This window comes from Diceros bicornis, chromosome 6 (genome assembly GCF_020826845.1).
Source record: "Diceros bicornis minor isolate mBicDic1 chromosome 6, mDicBic1.mat.cur, whole genome shotgun sequence".
NCBI lineage: Eukaryota > Metazoa > Chordata > Mammalia > Perissodactyla > Rhinocerotidae > Diceros > Diceros bicornis.
This window is the reverse complement of record NC_080745.1, coordinates 14,494,908-14,517,839: the sequence shown is the minus strand read 5'-3', so window position 1 is coordinate 14,517,839 and position 22,932 is coordinate 14,494,908. Positions and strand designations below refer to the sequence as shown.

The following is a 22,932-nucleotide window of genomic DNA, read 5'->3' as shown; positions in this document are numbered from 1 at the left end:
GATTTGATATTTTTATATATTGCGAGGGAATTCTTTTTTTTTTGCAAGGAAGGCTCTTGGGTCAGTTCTGAAAGACAAGAGATCATTAATGCACCTCCCTACACTGTACCTCATGGGGTCTAAGGTATTCCCTCCCAGGTACCTGTGATTTTGTTCTTCCTCCACTGCCATAAAATCTGTGTGTCCTATTCTAGTAGCCATAACTTCACTTTTCCCCCAATCATTCTCTACTTGCTCTCAGAACTTTCATATAGAAGGTTTAGATGAAAGATGGACAAAAGCATTTTCATAGAACTTACCAGAATTAAGTTTGAATTCTCTAGGCTTCATTTTGGCCAGGCTGCCACTCAGAGGGTAAGCCAACCAGGATGGCCTGGAGTTGCCATTAAGAGATAATAACACGTTGTGCCCAGAATGGTCAGGTCAGAATCCTGAATTTTCAAAATAGGTCTATATAATCTTCTAGGATTCCCTGCTCCTTTCTTCATGATTTTAACCAATAAACAGCCAAGAGGACCAACCTGCCTTACTAAAGTGTGTGAATCAATAAGAGATGAGGGGGAGAGAGAGTCAGATTATCAGTCCATGTTGAGTACCTTTTGCCATAAAAAGGTACAGATTGTCAAACTGGAAATGGTCCAGAAAGCCAAACACATGCAGTGGATCCACGTGGTTGGAGTTAGTTGATCAGTAACCTGAAAAAATGTCAACAGTGGTAAGGTCCCAGACAGCCCCCCAAGAGGCCAAATGTTGAAGTAGACAATCTGCCAGGAGTGGGGAGGGAGGCCATGCTCCATGCAGTGTGGGTTCACCCACTGAGAGACAAATGAGTCATCTTTTGGCACGAGTTACAAGTCTGGGGGGCAGCAGTAGGCTCTGCATCGGAAACAATCTTTTCCTTTGTGCCCAGTCTGCAAAGGTGGACATGTTGCTACGTCCAGTAGGGTGATGAATCCATGCAGCAATATTGGCAACCTGGGTGGTGCAGGCTGATTCCAGTTGGTCTCATCAGAGAGTGGGCTCTCATTGTGGGCATTTACATGAGTGATTTAAACAGATCAATCATCACACACAATTTGTTTCCAGATTTTTATGGCCCCAAAGAGAGTTTCTTTAATCTGTAACAGTCAAAAAAAAAAAAAAAAAAAAGTCTGAGTTCTGCCCATGCTATAAGCAACTGTGAGCACTTTCAGTCCTCATAGCTGGTTTGGTTCTGACGCTGCCAGTGGACACTACTGAGTTTTAACTTAGCTGAAGCATTAGTAAACCAGGCCCAAGCAGTCAGAGAACCTTCTATGAATTGAGAGTCCCTAAGAGCTGGTGACTTTGGCTTTGTCTCAGGCAGCAGAGTGGGAGATAACGTTTCCTCCACAGTGATAGCTGCCACTTTCTCATGTAAAGCTGAGATGCTGCTGCATTTTCCCATATACCAGGTCCATTTGACAAGTTAGGCTTTTTGGTCCCTTCCCACCTTATCAGTCATAGACTTCAAGCCGACTTACCCCCAAAATGGACATATCAGGCTGGAGAATCATCAGGCCTCTAAGGGTCAGTCATGCAATTTTGACAACAACTTAGTAGCAAGCTAATAGCTATAGTAGCCATGCCAAAACCCCAAGTCCAAAATCCTAAAGAGTACCTTGTGGTGGAGGCCACCTCCCTTTACCAGATGCTCCAATAGGCAACATCATCAGTCCCAGAGACTTGCTCTGTCTCCAATTTCCAAAGAACGCAATAAGGTGAGAGGAACCCCTGCTAAATCATGACCCAATCACTGGAGGTTAATGGCACGGGAGTCGGTCCACTAACATTCTTCTCCACCTGCAGCTCTTCACCAGTGGGAATAACACCGCTGGCACTTGTGAGCCAGGGAATTACAGCTTATGACATCCTACTATAATTCAGATGCAAAAACAACAATGAAAAAGTACATTGAATCAGCCCAAAGGGCCCCACCCACAAAGCCACTAGTACATTTTTTCTTCTTCATCGCAGTGTTTCTTCAAACTGGATCAGTTGAACTCGGGTGCTTTTTTTCCTACAGGAACACAGGAGCTTACCATCTACTTGTCACAGGGTACAACAGCTTCCAGATCTTGCTACTCCTGGTTGGAAGTTTGGGAAAGGGGATAGAGGGTTGGAAGATGTTGGATGCTAGATTGAGGATATGATTGAAGCACTTGAGGAGGTCTAATTTTTCCCTTTGGTGTGTCGCCCCAGGGCCTGTCTCCTCCCCTGTGCACTTCCCAGCCTCTGGGGGGTGCTGGGCTCAGGGGCTTTTTCTTTATCCCCCCTCACTTGAAACTACAGCTTTGCCCTACATTCCTTGGCACCTTTTGCCACCTCTGTGTCCAGCGCCCCTTCCCCCCAGGTATGGTGGTGACTGGTGTGCCTGTATCCAATAGAGCTGTAAAAGTTTAAGACCTTCCCTTCCCTGAAGTCCTCCAGCATATTTGGACGGATGTGTATGGCCTTCAATCCCCTTGGGGACAAAGAGACCTCAGCCCCAGCTTGAAGCAGATGAGGTTAGTATAGATAGAGGATGAGGGATCAGTGAGGCATGCAGAAAGTATCTCCTCACCAGTGAGACACATTAACTTTCAGGTTTGAGCAGTGCAGCAGCTGCTCGTGCCTTGGTCCGCCCAAAGACCTACACCAGCTCTAGGGAGTCCTTAACTCTTGTTCCTTGTCATGAAGGAGAGAATAACAAAATCATACTTCAATATGCTTGTTTCCGTCCTACTTCCTGGTACTCAATCAGCAACCACCTTCCCTATGTTGAGGCTTCCAATCTGTGAACACAATATGTCTTTCCATTTATTTATGTCTTTTTTGATTTTGTTCATTAGCATTTTGTGATTTTCAGGATAAAATGCTGGTTTATGTTTATACCTAAATATTTCATTTTTGATGGAACGATTGTAAATGGTATTGTGTTTTTAATTTTAGTTTCCACATGTTCCTTATTAGTATATAAAAATGTGATAGGTTTTTATATCATGTGATCTTTTTGTACTTATTAATTCTCAAAGATTTTTGTAGATCCTTGGGATTTTCTACATAGACAATCTACAATATACAATGTCATCTGCAAATAGGGATAGTTTTATTTCTTCCTTTCCAAACTGTATGCCTTTATTACTTTTGTGTGTGTGTGCCTTATTGCACTGGTTGGTACTTCCAGTATTATGTTGAATAAACATGGTGAATAATATCCTTGCCTTTTTCCTGATTTTAGGGGGAAAGCATTCAGTCTTTCCAAACTAAGTATGATGTTAAACGTAGGATTTGTGTAGATACTCTTAATCAAGATGAGGAAGTTCCCCTCTACTCCTAGTTTGCTGATAGTTTTTATCAAGAATGGGTGTTGGATTTGATCAAATGCTCTTTATGAATCAACAGATATGATCATATTACTTTTCTCCTTTGACCTGTTGGTATAGTAGATCACCATGCTAGTATTTTGTTGAGGATTTCTGCATCTAAGTTCATGAGAAATACTGGACTGTCTGTAGTTTTATTTTTGTGCTATCTTGGTTTGATATTGGTATCAGAGTAGTACAGATCTCATAAAATGAGGTGGGAAGTGTTCCCTCCTCTTCTGTCTCCTGGACAAGATTGTGTAAAATTGACATGAATTCTTCTTTAAATGTTTGGTAGAATTCTCCAGTGAAATCATCTGGGTCTGGAGTTTTCTTTTTTAGGAAATTTTTAAGTACAAATTCAACTTTTTAAATAGTTGTAGGACTATTCAGATTGTCTATTTCATCTTGGTTGAGTTTTGGAGTTTTGTGGGTTTTGAGAAATTGGTTCATTTCTTCTAAGTTCTTGAATTTATAAGTATAAAGATGTTCACAGTATTCCCTTATTACCATTTTAATGGCTAAAGGATCTGTAGTGCTATTCCCTGTTTCTTTAATCACATTGATGATTTGTGTCTTCTCTATTTTTATCTTTGTCAGTATTGCCAGAAGTTTACCAGTTCTATTGATTTCTTTCTTTCTTTTTTTTTGAGGAACTAGCTTTTTGTTTCACTGATTTTTCTTTATTGTTTTCTTGTTTTTGATTTTATTGATTTCTGCTCAATATTTACTATTTCTTTTGTCTGCTTGCTTTGAGTCTATTTTGCTCTTCTTTTTCCTAAGTTTTTGGCGTAGAAACTTAGATGATTGATTTGAGATCTTTCCTTGTTCCTACTGTAAGCATTTAGTGCTATACATTTCTTTCAATACCTGCTTTAGCTGCATGTCATATATTTTGATATCCTGTATTTTCATTTTCATTCAGTTCTATGAATTTTTAAAATTTCCTTTGAGACTACTTCTTTTACCAATAGATTAATTAGATATGTGTTGTTAAATTTCCAAGTGCTTGGAAATTTTCCTATTGACTTTTTGTTATTTATTTCAAGTTTTATTCTATTGTGATCAGAGAAGATACTCTGTACAATTTCATTTAAATTTGATGAGACTTGTTTTATGACCCAGTATGATCTCTTTTAATGAATATTTTATTGGCACTTGAAAAAGATGTATATTCCATTGATTTTGGGTAGAGTGTTCTCTATAAATCAATTAGCTCCTGTTAGGGGATTGTGTTGCTTACTTCTCTGTTCTTGCTGATTTACTGTTTAGTTGTTCTGTGAATTGCTGAGAGTAGGATGTTGAAGTCTCCAGCTGTAACTGTGGATTTGTCTATTTCTCCTTTCATCTCTATCAGTATGTGCTTCATGTGTTTTGAGGCTCTGCTGCTTGGTGTGTACACATTTAGGACTGTTATGTCTTCCTGGTGTAAAGATCCTTTTATCGGTTTGTCATTATATGTCTGTCTTTGTCTCTAGTAATTTTCCTTGCTCTGAAGTCTTCTTTATATGATATTAATATAGCCACTCCTGCTTTATTTGATTAGTATTTGCATGATATGTATTTTTCCTTCTTTTTTTTCCTTTTAACCCACCTATGTTGTTGACTTGAGGTAAGTTTCTTGTAGATAGCATATAGTTGGGCCATTTTTTAATCCACTCTGCCAATCTCTGTCTTTTAATTGTCGTGTTTAGACCATTTACGTTTAAGATAATCATTAATATGTTAGAGCTTAAGTATGCCATTTTCATAATTTTTGTTTTGCTTTTATATTTAAGAGATTCATTAGTATAAGGATAGTGAATTACATTTACCCCTCTTTCTACCCAGTTCTGATGTTCTTCTGTTCTTTCTGAAGTTTCAGGTCTTCTGTTATAATTTCTTTCTGTTTAGATACATTCCTTTAGTCATTCTTTCAGGCAGGGTAGATTTGCTAGTGACAAATTTTATTTGTTATCCTTTATCTGACAATGTGTCAATTATTTTCTCTTAACTTATGAAATGTGTGCACTTCCTTCTGGCCTTCATGTTTTTAGATGGGAAATTCACTTTCATTTGAATTGATATTTCCCTCAAATAATGTATCATTTCTCTGCCTGCTTTCAAGATTTTTTCTTTGTCTTTATTTTTCAGAAGTTTAATTATGATGTGTCTTGGTGTGGATTTCTTTGGGTTTATTTTATTTGGGATTTGCTCATCTTCTTGTATGTTTACTTTTTTTTTTTTTTTTTTTGCCAAATCTGGAGAATTTTCAGCCTTATTTCTTCAAATACTTTTTCAGTTCCACTTTCTCCTCTCATTCAGGGACTCCAATGTTAGCTCCTTTGTTCTTGTCTCACAGGTCCCTGAGACTCTTCATTTTTTTTTTTCAGTCAATTTTCTCTCTGTTGTTTGGACTGGGTTAATTCTATTGATCTGCCCCTCAAGTTCACTGATTCTATCCTCTTTCATTTCCACTCTGCTGTTGATCTCATCTATCCATTTTTAAATTTCAGTTATTTTTTTTCAGTTCTCTAATTTCCATTTTGTTTCTCTCTCTCTGGTAGCTTCTATTTCTTTGCTGAGATTTTCTATTTTCTTATTTGTTTCAAGCATTTTTTTTATTGATGTTTTAATAGTTTTTAACATTGTGAAATTTTGGGTTGTACATTTTTGTTTGTCCATCACTATATATATGTCTCCCTTCACCCCTTGTGCCCACCCCCCACCCCCACTGCCCCTGGTAACCACAATACAGTTTTCTCTGTCCATGTGTTGGTTTATATTCCACATATGAGTGAGATCATACAGTGTTTGTCTTTCTCTTTCTGACTTACTTCACTTAACATAATACCCTCCAGGCCCATCCATGTTGTTGCAAATGAGATGATTTTGTCTTTTTGTATGGCTGAGTAATATTCCATTGTATATATATATACCACATTTTCTTGATCCAATCGTCAAGCATATTTTTAATTTTGATGATAGCTGCTTTAAAATCCCAATCAGATAATTCCAATATGTAGTTCATCTCCATGTTAGTGTCTGTTTGTCTTTTCTCATTCAAGTCGTAATTTCCCTAGTTCTTGGCATGATGAATGATTCTCAATTGTACCCTGAAAAATTTGGACGTTAAATTTTGGGACTCTGGAACCTATTTAATTTTCTTTTTTAACAGGCAGTCCCGTTGTTTAGTTGCAGCATGAAAGGTGGGTTGGCGGTGTATGGTGTTCTTCTTGCCAGGCTTAGCTGATAGTACTGTCACAAAAGTGAAGTTCCTACTCATGCTGCCTTGTTTTAGATGGGTTGGGTACATGCTCAGCCCCCACCTCAGTCTCGTTGACATCCTCCCTGTAAAAATGGGGCACTGACTTACATCATCTCATTGTCTCCAGTTGGTAAGCTCAGCTCCCTGCTGGACCTTGCTGATTGCAGGGGAGGGAGGAAGATCAGTGCCTACTGACCCTGCCTTCCACCACATAGCTCTGCTTCTCTGATGCCAAGTGATGGAAGCTCGCTTTCACTGTGCCATCTACACTAGAGAGGGGAGAAGTGGAGTATTGACTAGCTCTCCCTTGCATGACCTTGTTCTGCCTCATTGTTGCCAAGTGGGGGTAGAAGCTTAGCTGCTCACTGGGCTCCCCTAATATTAGGTGGATGGAGGCACCAAATTGCTGACCAGCCCTGCATTAAGTTGCCTTGTTTAATATCATTGCTGCCAGGTGGCTAAGTAGGTTCAGCTACCCACTGTGCCTCACTGACACCAGAGGTGGAAAGAAAGTGGAGTGCCGAATTGCACTGCCTTGTTCAGTCTAACTGATTGCAGGTAGGGGTGGAGGCTTAGCTCACCACTGGACACCTCTTCATTACCCTAGCAGGGAAATCAAAACACCACCTGCTTTCACCAGGTGGGAGATGCCAGATCAACTCCTGGCTCAGCCCCATTGATGCTACCCTGATAGGTTAATCAGAACACCTTCTGCTTCTTGTTGAGTGGGGATGGAAGATCAGCTCCCTGCTTAGGTTGTCAATATCACCCAGAAGGGGAGTTCGGAACACCACCTGCTTCCACCAGGAAGGGAATGAAGGATTTGTAGGGGAATCAGAGCACCACTATCTGTTACCAAAGAGCAGGGAGTGGGTGGGTGGGTTCTCTAGCTCTTAGGCCACTCTTTTCTGGGTCCTTAGGCTAGAGGAAAAAGGCTTTTTTTAAATCTATTGGAGGCTTCTGCAGTACCTTGTCTGAGATATATACCAGGTAAGAAGAAAACCAATGTTAATCACCACCATTGCTCAAGTACTCAAGTCCATAGGCAGTCTGCCTTCTTTCCACCTTTCACAGTCTTTCTGTGCTTGTTTTGTTGTGTTATGTCCAGGATATTTTCATTGTAAGAGAGAACAGTTATAAGGAATGGGACCATTCCATCTTGCCCAGAACGAGAAGTCCTGCACAATTAAATTTTGTGTTTGAATGTCAGCAATGTCAGCCTTATGGCAACAAAGTATAAGAGCTTCTTTTAGGACTGCCATGGAAGTTGTCTGGTTCTCAAACCATGATTTCTGCCAAGAGATGACAGACCTGAGTTTGTCATTTTCTCTTTGTAAGTGCTCAGGTGTACTCAAAAGAATTTCTCCCACATCACAATCCTTATGGTCATCATTGCTGCCATAACAGTCAAGTGCAGCAGTCTCTTGGGCCTGCAAGGCACATGCTTCAGTTAGTACTCCATACATGACAGCTTGATTAATTGCGATGCCTCTTCATGCCATGGATTACAAACATCTTATTTACCACTGGCAAGGACATCAGCACTGTACTAAAGCTGAAAGCACAACCAAACCAATCCCAAAATTCCATCTTTGCATGTCTGTCTCCTGAGACCACCCCTGGTACCAATTCTGTATCAAATCTCCTGAGACCATTCCTGGTACCAATTCTGTATTGATCACAGCACTTGGTAGTTAGTAATTTGAGCTAGGAAATTTTAATATAAGGAATTATTAGTTATAAGCAGATTATAGTGTTGAAGGATTGACTAGTAAGAAACAAAGAAAACTCTAGAGAATAAGGGAATAGCCATAGGATTTGCATGTAATAATTGTAAAAAATATTGGAACTATGCTTTACATATTCTTGTGTGAACTGCAATTTTTGTGGAAAAACATCCATGTAAAACCACTCCTACTTGTGAGTTAGTATATATACATTATCACCTTTAATCGCCATCTACCGTTCCATCTTGTGCATTAACGTAATTTATTTTTTAAGTTGCTTTCAATTGTTTGTTGTTATAAATTAATTTGCAAAGTATACATGATGGTTAATTTTATGTGTCAACTTAGCTGGATCGTGGTGCCCAGATTTTTGATCAAACATTATTCTGGATGTATCTGTGAAGTTTTTTTGGATAAGATTAACATTTAAATTGATGGACTTCGAGTAAAGCAGATTACCCTCCGTAATGTCGGTGGGCCTCATCCAATCAGTTGAAGGCCATAGTAGAACAAAGACTGACCTACCCAGAAGAAGAAGGAATACTGCTAGCAGGTGGTCTTTGGACTTAAACTGCAATTCTTCCCTGTATCTCCAGCCTGCTGTCCTACCCTGCAGATTTTGGATTTACCAAGGAGGGTTGGTAAATCATGTCTGAGCCAATTTCTTAAAATAAATCTCTGTCTCTGTCTCTCTCATCCTATTTGTTCTGTTTCTCTGGAAAACCCTCACTAATACAGTATATCATTTGACAATTATTTTACTAGCACTGTCTTAAATGTAGGCATGCTAGATTAAGAGCATGCTCATTTTGAAGTATGATATAAAGAAGCTTCTAGAAAGTTTGTATTACAATAAGATTTTGTAGAAGTAAATATTTTCCCAAATCCACATCAACCCTGGATAGTTCCTATTTAACTTTTCATATAGCTTTTTAAATGTTTTCTATTCTTACATGTCATAATGGTATATTATGTGATGTTTTAAATATTTACATTTCTCTTCTCACAATATACTTTTAATCCGGTTGTTTTCTTATTGTTGAGTTTTAGGACTACTTTGTATGTTTGGAGCACAAGTTCTTTATCAGATATGTGTTTGACAAGTATTTTTTCGTAGTCTATGGTTTGCATTCAGTAGAAGTGATAACCCTAGGCCACAGTCTCTGATCGCTAAAGAAACAGTAACGTTTCAGAAATTCTCTGTGGGCCCGGGCCAGCAGGCTTATGGGAAATGGAGTGGGGAAGTTGGTGAGCTCGCTGCGCATGGTCGGCGGCGCGGGGGTGGGGCTCCTACGACTCCTTTTGCGCATGTGCAATACCACGTGGGCTCCGTCTCCAGATTTTTGGGCCTACTGTGGAAGACGTTCAGGAGCCACCAGGTCTGCGGCTCGAGTGTTAGCGGCAGGCGTGGACCGAGGGTTGAGCGAGGGCCGAGGAGGGCCCTGCGCGGTGGCGGGGGGCAGCGGTGCCCGGCGATGGGGAGGAGCCTCGCGGACCACTGCGGGACCCCGGGCAAAAACCCCAGAGGGCGGGTGGGGGTGGCCTCGGCGGGGAGAAGGGACAGCGGGGCGGGGGATACTCCTTCAGGGGAAGGGGCTGGCATCGGGCTTGGGGACGCCAGTCCCCGGGGAAACTGCACCGTTCGCCTGAGTCTGAACCCTCCACGATGCCGGCTGCCTGGGAGGGTTGCAGCCGGGAGGGTGGGGCATATGCGCATGCGTGATGGGTGCGCTCAGCGGGAGAGGGGGCGGGGCTCAGGGTTTTGGTGCCGAGCAGAACTGGATGTGAGAATTATCTGGGAAAGATAGTTAACCTACGTGAGAGTCGATTTCCTTGTCTGTGTAACTGAAGATAATTAACAAGACGTGCCTCCTGGGGTTGTTGAGAGAATTAAATGCCGCAGCACAGTACCTGGCAGGAAATATTAACTACTGTTGTTAATGGAAATACTTCATTCTTCTTACTCATCAGTTTATGCTCACAACCTCTCGCTCAGGTCGGTATAACTCTCCCCTCTGTAAAAAATGAGAAAACTGAGACTGAGTGGACAGATATATACCCAAAGTCACAATACTAGCAGATAAACTAGAATACAATCTTAGAAGTTTCTCTAAATGTCATGGTCTTTCTAATTTACTGTTTTGGTTATAAAAGCCAGCGTTGCATCCTCCATAGCAGCTGGCAGAAAATAATTTGACCTGTGAAGAAATAATTTGAGCTATTGAATCTTACCATGTAGCAGTTCTGTTTCTGGGATTTCTGGATGTCTTCAGAGTCCTTGGGACAGAGGGTATGATTGTTTCTGAGTTAGTTCTGTAACAGTCTGGCTTTGTCTGTGTTCTGAGCAGCCTTGATTTGAGTTTATTGAAGGTCCGACCTCGGATTTTATGGGATAAGGAAGACTCAAGAGTTGAACTGTGGGTCTGGGTGAAGGATCCAATTAAAATGAATTTGTCCCTTAGGCGCATTTCACATCTGCCTTGAAACAAGCACTTCTTGTGAAGTAAGAAGGAGGAGTCTCTAGGAACAGAATCCCACTTTGGAGAAAACCACTCCATCATTTGAGTGAGGTTCTGAGCAGGAGCCCTAGTTCCCAGAAAGGAGCAGATCCTAGGTTTGCACAGCCTACTCAGAACGAGTGATATTTGGATAATGTGGCCACATGCAGAAGCCATCACAGGCTGCCAAATAGAGGAAAGTCTGGACCAGGTTTCAGAAGAGAGGGAAACTGGGCTGAGATGAATGAAGAATGGTTAAGCTACACAGGAAATATAGCATCCTGTGTGTTGGAGGGGTTTTGAGGATATGATGTGGGGAAAGGACCTTTAAAACTAGATCTGAATAAATTCTGTCTAACCAATCCCAATTCAACCCCCACTCTCTTTGTTTTTCACTCACTCTTCCCACATTCTGAGCTCTTCTCACACAATGAATCTGGCATCTAAAGATATGCTGATGATTTCCTTATACACAGCAGTACAAGAAGAGTTTTCTATTTGTCTTGTTGAAAGTTGGGAAAAATAGGTACTGAAAGTATAAGTGAAGTTCCCTGGCTTTGTATTGATGGCAGAGCCAAGAGTAGATGTTGAGTCTCCTGACGCCCAGACCAGTGCTGACCACATCATCACTGTTAGAACACATTTCTTAAAAGGCAACCTTTTGAGAAACTACAAACACTAGAACAACAATTAAAAAGATAACCTTACCTTAAAGTGCCTCCATGCCTTTTTTCATAGCTTTGGATGAGTTCTCTACCTCAAGGAGAAAACAAGGAAATATACATGTACGGTACAACTTTTGATGTGTAACTTTTGATGAAGGCTTAGTGTTCCTTCACTTAGTGTATTGCAATTTGTTTAACCAATTTTCTCATAATATTTTTTATTTCTTTGAAATAAAATGGAGTATATATATCGTTTAAAAAATCAAGAGAAAACAATTACATTCACCCAACAAAAAACTGCACACCCGAACTCTGCTTGACCATATCACAGTCACACGTGCACATGTGGGTACGTCTTCATATGTCCCTTCCTGCCCTTCTCCAGGCTGCAAAGGATATTCTCCCACAGAGAGGCATTTTACCCAGGCGATGTTTGAGGCTTTTTAAATAGGCGAATCCAGGAATAGCAAGGCAATCTATATCTCTAATGATTTCATTCCTTCTTTTCTATCCTAGCTGTACCTTCAGAGATTTCTACATTTTTCCAAGACCAGCAAACTATGAAGAAATCCCATGTGAGTTGTTAAAGTCATTCTACACTTTGTTTTACAATGGATTTTATGAGGTTCATGACTCTTATACTTGAAATGTTAAAGTAGAAATAGATAAAATGAACCTGAGGGAAACAGCATAGCTCAATGGTTCTCAAACTTTAGTGTGCATTAAAGTCACCTGGAAAGTTGTTAAAACACAGAATGGGGCCTGAGAATTTCCATTTTGAACAAGATTGCAGGTGATGCTGATATTGAGGTCTACAGGCCAGTATCACTGGAAGAGCAGATCACTAGGACAGAGTTGGCAAGGTACATGCACACACACACAGATCATATGAAGTTAGACAGTTATCAAATTTGAGTTGCGTATATTTCTGACTGTTCTGGTAGCCATGGCCAAAGAAAAGACTGTATGTTACATGGCTTTCATTAATGATATGAATAAAGCTACCTGATTCCTTTTGGAACCTAAAGACTTTCTGGCACTGAAAGCTAAAAAAAAAACCTTTTGTTTTTTTTTTTCATGTAAATTATGAATAACCTTCTGGTGGCAACCATGAAATAAATGCCTATAATTATTCTTCAGTGGAAGCAAAAGACAGGGTACCAAGCAGAACTCAGTTAATGAAGTTTTTCAGGAGACCATATTACTGAAGCCTATGTAGATGGCTTTCTGATGGTCTTGTTTTGTTTTCCTGGATAAAACCTAGAACATCTAGGGAATAAATTGAATGCATGTCCTTAAAATAACTTTCCAAAATTCTTAGTCTTGCTCAGTAGGTAGAATGTTCAGTTAAGAGATGATTTTTTGACACTTGTTTCTGCACTTAATCAAATTCCAATCTGCTTCATGCAGAATGAATTTTTCTTCACTAGTTGCTGGAATTTGGTCTGTAAAAGTCACCAATGATATATATTTGTTTATGGTGGTTAAATACACATAAAAAATTAGCCATTTTAAAGTGTACACTTCAGTGGCGTTTAGTACATTCAAAATGTTTGGCAACCATCATCACTATTGAGTTCCAGAACATTTTCATCATCCCAAAAGAAAACCTAATACCCTTTAAAGTCATTCTCCATTCCCCCTTGACTTCTCTGGCAACCACTCATCTACTCTCTGTCTCTATGGACTTACCTCTTTTGGATATTTTATATAAATGTAACCATACAATGTGTTTTTCTGCATCGTCTTTTACTTAGTATAATGTTTCAAGGTTCATCCATATTGTAGCATGTATCAGACTTCATTCCTTTTTTTCTCAGTCTTATTAAGTTATAATTGACAAAATTGTAAGATATTTAAAGTGTCCATCATGATGATTTGTATATGTATACATTGTGAAAGGATTTCTCCCATCCAGTTAATTAACAGGTCCATCAGCTTACATATTTACCTTTTTTTTTTTTTTGGTGAGAACATTTAGATTTTGTCTTAACAAATTTCAATGATATAATATAGTGTTATCAACTGCAGTCAGCATGTTATACATTAGGTCCTCAGGCCTTATTTATTTTATAACTGAAAGTTTGTACCTTTCACCAAGATTTCATTCCTTTTTATGGCTGAATAATATTCCATTCTATGGATGTACCATATTTTGTTTATCCATTTGTTAGTTGATGGACATTTGGGTTGTTTCCTCCATATGGCTATTGTCAATAGTGCTATCAACATTTGTGGACGAGTTTTTGTTTGAACATCTGTTTTCAATTGTTCTGGGTATTTACCTTGAAGTAGAAATGTTAGGTCATATGTTAATTATATTTTTAACTTATTGAGGAACCGCCAAACTCTTTTTCACAATGGCTGCACAATTTTACATTTCCACCAGCGATGTATGAGAGTTCCAGTTTCTCCTCATCCTCAACAACACTTGTTACTGTCTGTTTTTTTATTTATAGCCATCGTAGTGGGTATGAAGTAGAATCTTATTGTGGTTTTGATTTGCTCTTCCCTAGTGACTAATGAGCACCTTTTCATGTGCTTATTGGACATTTGTTTATCTGCTTTGCAGACATGTCTATTCAAGTCCTTTGTCAGTTTTTGATTGGGTTGTTTATTTAAGAGTAATTGGGGTATAAGACTTTTATCAGACATATGATTTTCAAACATTTCCTCCTATACTGTAAGTTGACTTTTTATTCTCTTGATAGTATATTCCTGGATTCAAAAATGTTTTAATTTTGATGAAGTCTGGTTTATCTATTTTTCTTTTGTTACATGTGCTTTTGATGTCATATCTAAGAATTCGTTGTGAAATCTAAGATCATTAAGATTTACTCCTATATTTTCTTCTAAGAGTGTTATAGTTTTAGCTCTTATATTTAGGTCTATGATCTATTTTGAGTTAATTTTTGTGTGTAAGAGGAAGGGGTCCAGTTTCATTCATTTGCATGTGGATATCCAGTTGACCCAACACCATTTGTTGATGAGACTATTTTTTCTCCCATTGAATGGTTTTGGCCCCCTTGTTGAGAATAAGTTGACCATGGATGCATGGGTTTATTTCTGAACTCTCAATTCCGGTCAGTTGATCTATATGTCTATCCTTATGCAAGTTCCATACTTTTTTGATACTCTTGCTTTGTAGCAACTTTTAAAATCAGGACATGTGAGTTCTCCAATTTGTTCTTCCTTGTCAAGATCGTTTTGGCTCTTCGAGGTTTCTTGCAATTCCATGTGAATTTGAAGATCATGTCCATTTCTTCCAGAAAGGCTATTGGCTTTTTCATTAAATCTGTAAACACTGGAGGATATTGCAGTCGTGACTATATTAAGTATTACATTTCATGAACAAGGAATGTCTTTCCATTTATTTAGATCTTCTTTAATTTCTTTCAGCAAAGTTTTGTAGTTTTCAGTGTACAAGTCTTGGACTTCCTTGGTTAACTCTATTCCTAAGTATTTTATTCTTTTTGATGCTATTGTAAATAGAATTGTTTTCTTAATTTACTTTAGATTGTTCATTATTAGTGTATGGAAAAGTAACTGATTTTTATCTGTTAATCTTGTGTTCTACAATTTTACTGAATTTGTTTATTATCTCTAATAGTTTTTTTGTGGCTTCTTTAGGATTTTCTCTTTATAAGATTGTGTCATCTACAAATAGAGATAGTTTTACTTCACCCTTTCTAATTTAGATGCCTTTATTTCTTTTTCTTACCTAATTGCTCTGGCTGGGACTTTTACGATGTTGAATAGAAGTGGCCCAAGTGGATATTCTTGTCATTTTCCTGATCTTAGTGGGAAAGCTTTCAGTCTTTTACCATTAAATATGTTAGTTGTGGGTTTTTCATAAATGCCTTTTATCATCTGGTGGTGTTCCCTTCTATTCCTAGTTTATTAAGTGATTTTATCCTGAAAAGATGATCTCTTTGCTTACTATTCACATTTTGTATTTCTTCCTGAGTCAGTAGGTAATTTGTGTGTTTCTAGGAATTCATTCATTTCATCTAAGTTTTCAGCATATGATTGTTCATAGTATTCTCTTGTAACCCTTTTTATTTCTGTTAGGTTGGTAGTAACGTCTTCATTTCATTTCTGATTTTAATATTTTGAGTCTTCTCTCTTTTGTTTTGTCAATCTAGCTAAAGGTTTGTAAATTTTGTTAATTATTTTTTTTTCACAGAAACAACTTGTGGTTTTGTTAATTCTATTTTTCTATTCTATTCATTTATCTCTGCTCTAATCTTTATTATATTTCCTTCCTCCTGCCAGAGACAAAGACCAAAATATACCTTTCTTACTACATTACAATATCAAAAGGATAGAGACAAACAGGGAAAACACCCATGTAATGACAGAAGCAGAGATTGGAGTAATGCACCTGGAAGCCAAGGAGTGCCAAGTATTACTGGCCACCATCAGAAGCTAGGAGGAGGCAAGGAAAGATTCTGTCCAGAGTCCCAGAGAGAGCATGGTCTTGCTGGCACCTTGCTTTCAGACTTCTAGCCTCCAGAACTGAAAGAATAAATTTCTCATTATAAACCACCAGCTTGTGGGAGTTTGTTACAGAAGACCTAGGAATACATGTGCCCATTAACATTGACTTGTAATCATTGTTTTATGCCTATGTCTTTCAAGTCAGATAGGAAAAAAAGAGGAGTTATTAACCAAAAATATAATAATACCCTCTTTTATATTTACCTTTGTAGTTTACTTTAATGGTGTTCTTTATTTCTTCTAATGGCTTTGGGTTAACGTCTTTCGTTCGTTTTAGCCTGAAAACTCCTTTTAGCATTTCTTGTAGGACAGATCTGTTGGCAAGGAACTCCCTCAGCTTTTGTTTATCTGCAAGTGGCTTAATTTCTTCATTTTGAATAATAGCTTTTCTGAATAGCGAATTCTTCATTGAAAGTGTTTTCTTGTAGCAATTTAATATGTCATCCACTGGCTCTTTTCTTCCATGATTTCTAATGAGAAATTGGCTGTTAATCTTTTTGAGGATCTCCAATACTTGATGAGTCACTTCTCTCTTCTTTCAAGATTCTCTTTTTGTTTTTATCTTTGTTGATTATACTTTGTCTCAGTGTGGATCTCTTTGTGTTTATCCTATTTGAAGTTTTTGAGCTTCTTAGATGTGTAGATTCATGTCTTGCATCGAATTTGGGAGGTGTTCAGCCATTATTTTTTCAAATATTCTTTCTGCCCCTTCCTCTCCTTCTGAGGCCTCCAGTATGCAAATGTTGGTATGCTTGATGGTGTTCCACAGGTCTCTTAGGCTCTGTTTATCTTTCTTCATTCTTTTTTCTTTCTGCTTCTCAAGACTGTATAATTTCAATTTACCTATCTTCTGGTTTGCTGGGTTTTTTTCTGTCCACATCTGCTGTTGAACCCTCTAGTGAATTTTTTATTTCAATTATTGTACTTTTCAACTTCAGGATTTCTATTTGATTCCTTTTTATACTTCCTGTCTCTTTGTGGATATTCTCTTTGGTGGAACATCACTCTTCTGGTTTCCTTTAGTTTTTTGTCCCTGTTTTCCCTTTACCTCTTTAACCTTGTCTAAGACAGTTGATTTATAACCTTTGTCTAGTAAGTCCAAAGTCTAGGCCTCCCCCGTGAAGTGGAGCATGCGAACTTAACCACTATGGCACCAGGACAGCCCCTGTATTGTTATTTTTAATATAATCAGATCCATCTGTAGATCTTTCTTTGTTCGTTTTTTAAATGAAAGCTACCATATTATACTTGAATTTCTTAAACTTCATTTTGTCACATAATAATAGATTGTAGAGTTCATTCTGTGGCACTACATAGAGATATTCCTTAGTTCTTTTTTCAGTTGTTTAGCACTCCAGTGTGAGTGTACCATAATACATTCAACATTTATTAATCAACATTTGGGTTGTTTCTAGTCTTTTGTAAATGTAAGTAGTGAGGTAGCCTTGTGCCTACATCTTTTCTTTTTTTTTTGGCCAGTATGTCCTTGTGATTGATTCTCAGAAGTGGGATTTCTGGATCAAGTGGTAAATTCATATGTAATTTAGCTAAATATTGCCATATTTCACTTCATAATAGTTGATCATTTTGCATTCTCAACAACAGGATATGAGGATGTTTTTATGCCTATAGCAAATTAAACTAAGTATATGTGTTGTTTTTCTTTTGGATTTTTGCAAGTCCAATAGAAGTGAAATGGTTTAGTGTAATTTTTACTTATTTTTCTTTTTATTTTAAAGGATGAGCCTGATTTCATAAGTTCATGCTGTTTGCATTTCTCTTCTGTGAATTTTCTGTTTATGATTCTTGTTCATATTTCTATACGGTTGTTGGCTTTTTCCCTTCTATATGTTTAGGAACTCTTTATATAGGGATATTAACCCTTTCTTTGTCATGTAAGTTGCAAATACATACTCCTAGGTTGTCCTTTTTAATTTTGTTTTGTTTATTTATTTAAGTATGCAGAGGGTTTTATTTTTTTAATTTCTAATTTTATGCAGTCAAATTTGTTGATATTTTCTTTTATTGCATCTGGCTTTTTAGTCACGGTTAGGAAAGTTTTATTCTTTTTGTTAGTCATGGGGGAATTCACCGAATTTTTTTCCTACTTTTGTATGATCTCTTTTTTACATTTGACATTCACTGATCCATGTGGAGTTTTCCTGATGTATAGATAAGGATGAATCCTGTTTTATCTTTTTTAACCTATCTGTTCAGTTACCCTACCATTTCTTAAGGAAAAATTCTTTTTCCTGCTTTATGACACTGTATCATTTACTGAATTCCAGGTGCATTTGAGCCTGTTTCCTCTGATATCTCTTTCTATTTTTCTGCCTCTACCACATTATTTTAATTATGAGAGCTTTGTAATATGTTTATGTCTGATAAGTTAGCTCTCCTCATTGCTCCTTTTTCAGGTTTTTCTTGGCTTTCCTTGCTTATTCTTCCAGTTAAAATATATAATCAACTTGTCTTTCTCCAGGTTAAAAGCTTGATGGTATTTTTTTGAGACTGTATTAAATTGCTCTATTAACATTGTGAACTGAAATCTTTTTGATGCTAAGATTTCCTATCTGAGAACATGGGCTAGCTTTCAGTTTCTTCAGATATTTTTTAAGGAGTGATTTGATAGTTTTCTTATGTAGATTTTGTTTATTTCTTGCTATAACTTCATGCCTAAGTATTTTTCGTTAAAAACATACAATAAATGCTCATTCACCTAGATTCAACTGTTATAAGCCTTTTCCCCACATATTCTGTCTTTATCTGTGATATCCCTTTTATCCCCAAAATGTCCTTTATAACTTTATTGGGTTAAGGATTCAATCAAAGATCATGCCTTTGTATTCTTTCATAATATGGACATTTTTTAAAAGTCCTGGTCACATGTCTTGTTGAATAGTTATTCTTGAACTTAGCTATTCTTTACAATCAACTGGAGCTCTCTAAATATTCCTATACCCAGGTTACACTCCATATTAATTAAGTCAGAAACTCTGGGGGTGACACCCAGGCGGTGTGCAACTGTGTTGAGAAGCACTGTTGTGGAATGCCCTCACATCTGTATTTGACTGATATGTTTTTCCTCATGATTAGATTCAGTTTATATATTATTATTATTTCCATTTACTGCATACTTCTTATAAGGTCTTATTGTACCATTATTGGTTATGCCATCAAACATCTCCATCTGAAAAGTAGACTTTCTTTCCCCCTTTAGTAAACTAATAATCTGTCAGGTGAAACTTTGAGACTATGTGGACATCCTCTTTCCCAATAACTTTTCATCCAGTGGTTCACTATTTAGGTTGAGCACGGTTTAGCATGTTTATTGGCTGTGTGGATGTCTTCTTTTGTGAAGTGACTATTCAAGGCCTTTCCCATTTTTCCCTTAGGTTGTCTCATTGTTATTTATTTTAGGAGTATTTTATATATTCTGGATATAATCCCTATATCAGTTCAATATGTTGCCAAATTTCCTACTTGCTGATTTGCGCTTTTTTTTTAAATTAATGGTTTCCTTTTGATTGATAGAAGTTCTTAATTTTAATGTGGTCCAGTTTATTTCAATCTTCTCCTTTATGGTTAGTGTTTTTGGTGTCTTGCTTAAAAACATCTTAGCTTGTCTAAAGGTCATGGAGATAGTTTTCAGTGTTATGTTTTAGAAGTTCTCTTGTTTTACTGGTCACGTTTCAGTCTACAGTCCACATGGAATTGATTTTCACAATTATGTAAGATTGAAGTCAAGTTTGTTTTCTTCCATATGGATAACCATTTAACCCTTCACAGTTTATTGAAAAGACAGTCCTTTTCTCGTTGTTCTACTGTGACGCTTTTCTTTATAAACCAGGTGTCCATATTTGTGAGTCTGTTTCTAGACTATAAATTTGGTTCCATTGGTCTTTCAGTTTATTCTTTCACCAATGCCAACTTCTCTTAAATTACTCTAACTTTATATAAATCTTTATATCCACTAGTATATCAGTTTTCTACTACTTCATAATAAGTTACCACAAACTGTGCAGTTTAAAACAACAGAAATTTATTATCTCACAGTTTCTGTGGATTAGGAGTCTGGGACTAGGTTAGCTAGGACCTCTGCTTAGGCATAAGGTTGCAATCAGGGTGTCACCTGCGACTCCTTATCTGAGTCCCCTCCATACACATTGCAGAATTCATTTCTATGTAGGTGTAGAACTCACAGTAGTTTGCTTCTTCTTTGAGGCCAGTAGAAGCATCTCTCTGATATTTTACCTACTTTTTAAAAACTCACCTGATTAGGTCAGGCCCACCCCAGACAATCTCCCTTTTGATTAACTCAAAGTCAGCTGATTAAGAGATCTGAATTATACCTGCAAAATTTATTTTGCCTTAGAATGTAACATAATCACAGGAGCACAAGTCTCTCCCATACTTGAAAGGAGGAGATTATATAAGGGTGTGGGTCATTGGAAGTCATCTTAGAATTCTGCCTACCACAATTAGTGTGAGTTTCTCCAGTTAATTTTTCTTCTCCAAGACTGCTTTGGCTATTCTTGATCTTTTGAATTTCTGTATGAGTTTGAGAATCAACTTGTCAGTTTCTACAAAAACAGCTGCTAAGTTTTTGATTAGGATTGGCTTGAATTTATAAACCAATTTGGGGAGAATTGAGATTTTTATAACGTTGAGTTGTCCAATCCATGAATATAGTGTATCCCTTCATTTATTGGTTTTTCTCAATCCTTCTCTTGCCTTATTGCTTTAGTTCATTTTTACTCTATTTGAGCTATTCTTTCCCGTGTTTTCCCATTCTCAGTATATGCCATGAGTATTTACCAGCTATTTGTTTTGATAACCTGGGAACGATACTTCTCTCTCCGCTTATGTCTATTTGTTGACTCATCATCATCCACAGTAGTCAGCTCCTAAGTGGGGAGTGGATAACATAGGAACTGTACAAGATAGTTCATTCAGGTATGGGAAGAAAATGTTCAGATGCCTAATTACATTTATTTTAATCTAAAGAATTAAGAATGAAATTTAATATATGAATTGACAGTATGAGTTTACACGGTTTCCCAGATGGGAAGAGTAACTCAACACTTTGGACACCCGTGTTCTACAGGAGTCATGTCCAGAATTATTCAGTAACTTATCCCTGACTACCTCTGCAGCTCTTTATCTTATCACAGTCCCAAAAGGTACCCTCCTGCGTGCTGACTGCTTTTCCTTTAACTACGTATTTGAGATCTGTCTGTGCTTATGCTGTTGCTCCGGGTGCATGAATTACTCTATTGTTTAACGACTCAAAGCTTTACCTCTTCAGTGAAAACACCCACCCAAATAGCAGGAATAGACCTTTTCTCCCCTTTGTAACCTCAGTCAGCTTTGTACATCTTTTCACTGTAGTAACTCTTGTTGTAGTTATATGCTTATGTGTTTGTGTCTGTTTATCAGACTAATGCTCCTTAAGGACAATAACATTGTTTTATTTGTCTTCAGATTCCCCCAAAGTAGGAGGGTTCTCTATGGCATGTAGGCACATAGTGGGACACCAATAACTTATTATAGTGGTAGAGAATATCTATTATGATTTTTTCTCCAAGCAAGTATAATGCAAAAGTAGACATCCCATAAACACAGTGTCTGGTAACTATAAATAGTGAACATCATAACAATTCTCATACAGCTTTTCCATGTCTTCCAGTTCTGATTACTTAAATTTGAATGTAAATGTGCTGTTTCAGGGATCCTTATCATTTGAGGATGTAACCGTGGGTTTCACCCAGGAGGAATGGCAGCACCTGGACCCTGCTCAGAGGACACTGTACAGGGACGTGATGCTGGAGAACTATAGTCACCTCATCTCAGTGGGTAGGGATGGTTTTCCATGTAGACTCCTAGTATGCACATCCTTTCTTGGTTGTTGAAAACTGTGGAAACTTTGTTGAATTTAATGATATTTAGGTTTGAGATTCAGGGTATTAAGCAGAAGGACTGTTGAAACTCCATAAAGAATGTTGTTTTCTTTTTCAAGATTGAAATTGACCCCTAAAGCTTCATTTTCTGTCTTCTTCAGAGGCCCTGAAGACCATGAGCCTAGCCTAATTCCCATGTCATTTCCCGTTCACAGGATATTGCATCCCTAAACCAGAAGTGATCTTCAAGTTGGAACAAGGAGAGCAGCCATGGATATTAGAGGAAGAGTCTTTAAGCCAGAGCCAGCCGGGTGAGTTAGTGTGCATTAAACAGATGGATACCAAGTGACACAGTATGCATTCTTTTTATTCTTGAGTGTCTGCGCATATGTGCATTTCTTAATTCAGCAAATATTGAGAACCTACTGTGTGTCACTCAAGTTTTAGGTGCTGGAAATACATCAGTGAACTAAATATTTTCCCTGACTTCATGGAGCTTATGTTATGATGAGCGGAAGATAAAAAACAAACACCGCCACATACGTACACACGTATAATATGCCAATAAAATAGCAAGGAAATTAAAGAATTTTAAATATGATGGAGTGTTATACGTTAGAAAGGAGGTTCAGAAAGGCCTTTTTGATGACATCAACTTGATTGAAATGAGAGTGAGAATCATGGGGAGTCTTGATGGCAGAGGTGACATCAAATGTCAGTCCACCGAGCCAGGAATGTATTTGGTGTTTTTGAGCACACATAAGTATCAGTGTGGAGTGGGGGAAATGAGTGAGTGAAGAGTGGTAAAAGTTAGCATTATAGAGGTAATGGGAGCTCAAATTATGTAGGGACATTTGGGCCACGATAAGGACTTTGATTTTATTCTGAGTAAAATGAGAAGCAATTAGTATAATTTTACCCGATAAACAACATGTGCTGTTTTATCTTTTAAATTGATTTCTTTGGCTGCTGGGCAAAGAAAATACTATAGGGAGCAGAGGGATGAAAGCAGGAACATCAGTCAGGACAGTAT

The 22,932-nt window shown here is 37.8% G+C and overlaps 1 protein-coding gene across 3 annotated transcripts in view; it reads left to right on the top strand.

The window, feature by feature from the left end:
* Positions 1-9,685: 9,685 nt before the first annotated feature.
* LOC131406967 (zinc finger protein 33B-like) overlaps positions 9,686-22,932 on the top strand; it is an 84,067-nt gene continuing 70,820 nt past the window's right edge. For all 3 annotated transcript variants that reach the window (XM_058542898.1, XM_058542897.1, XM_058542896.1), the window contains exons 1-4: positions 9,686-9,715; positions 12,016-12,074; positions 21,729-21,855; positions 22,115-22,210. In XM_058542898.1, coding sequence (XP_058398881.1) covers positions 12,060-12,074; positions 21,729-21,855; positions 22,115-22,210 — 238 coding nt within the window. In that variant the 5' untranslated portion in view covers positions 9,686-9,715; positions 12,016-12,059. The remainder of the gene's footprint in view (positions 9,716-12,015; positions 12,075-21,728; positions 21,856-22,114; positions 22,211-22,932) is intronic.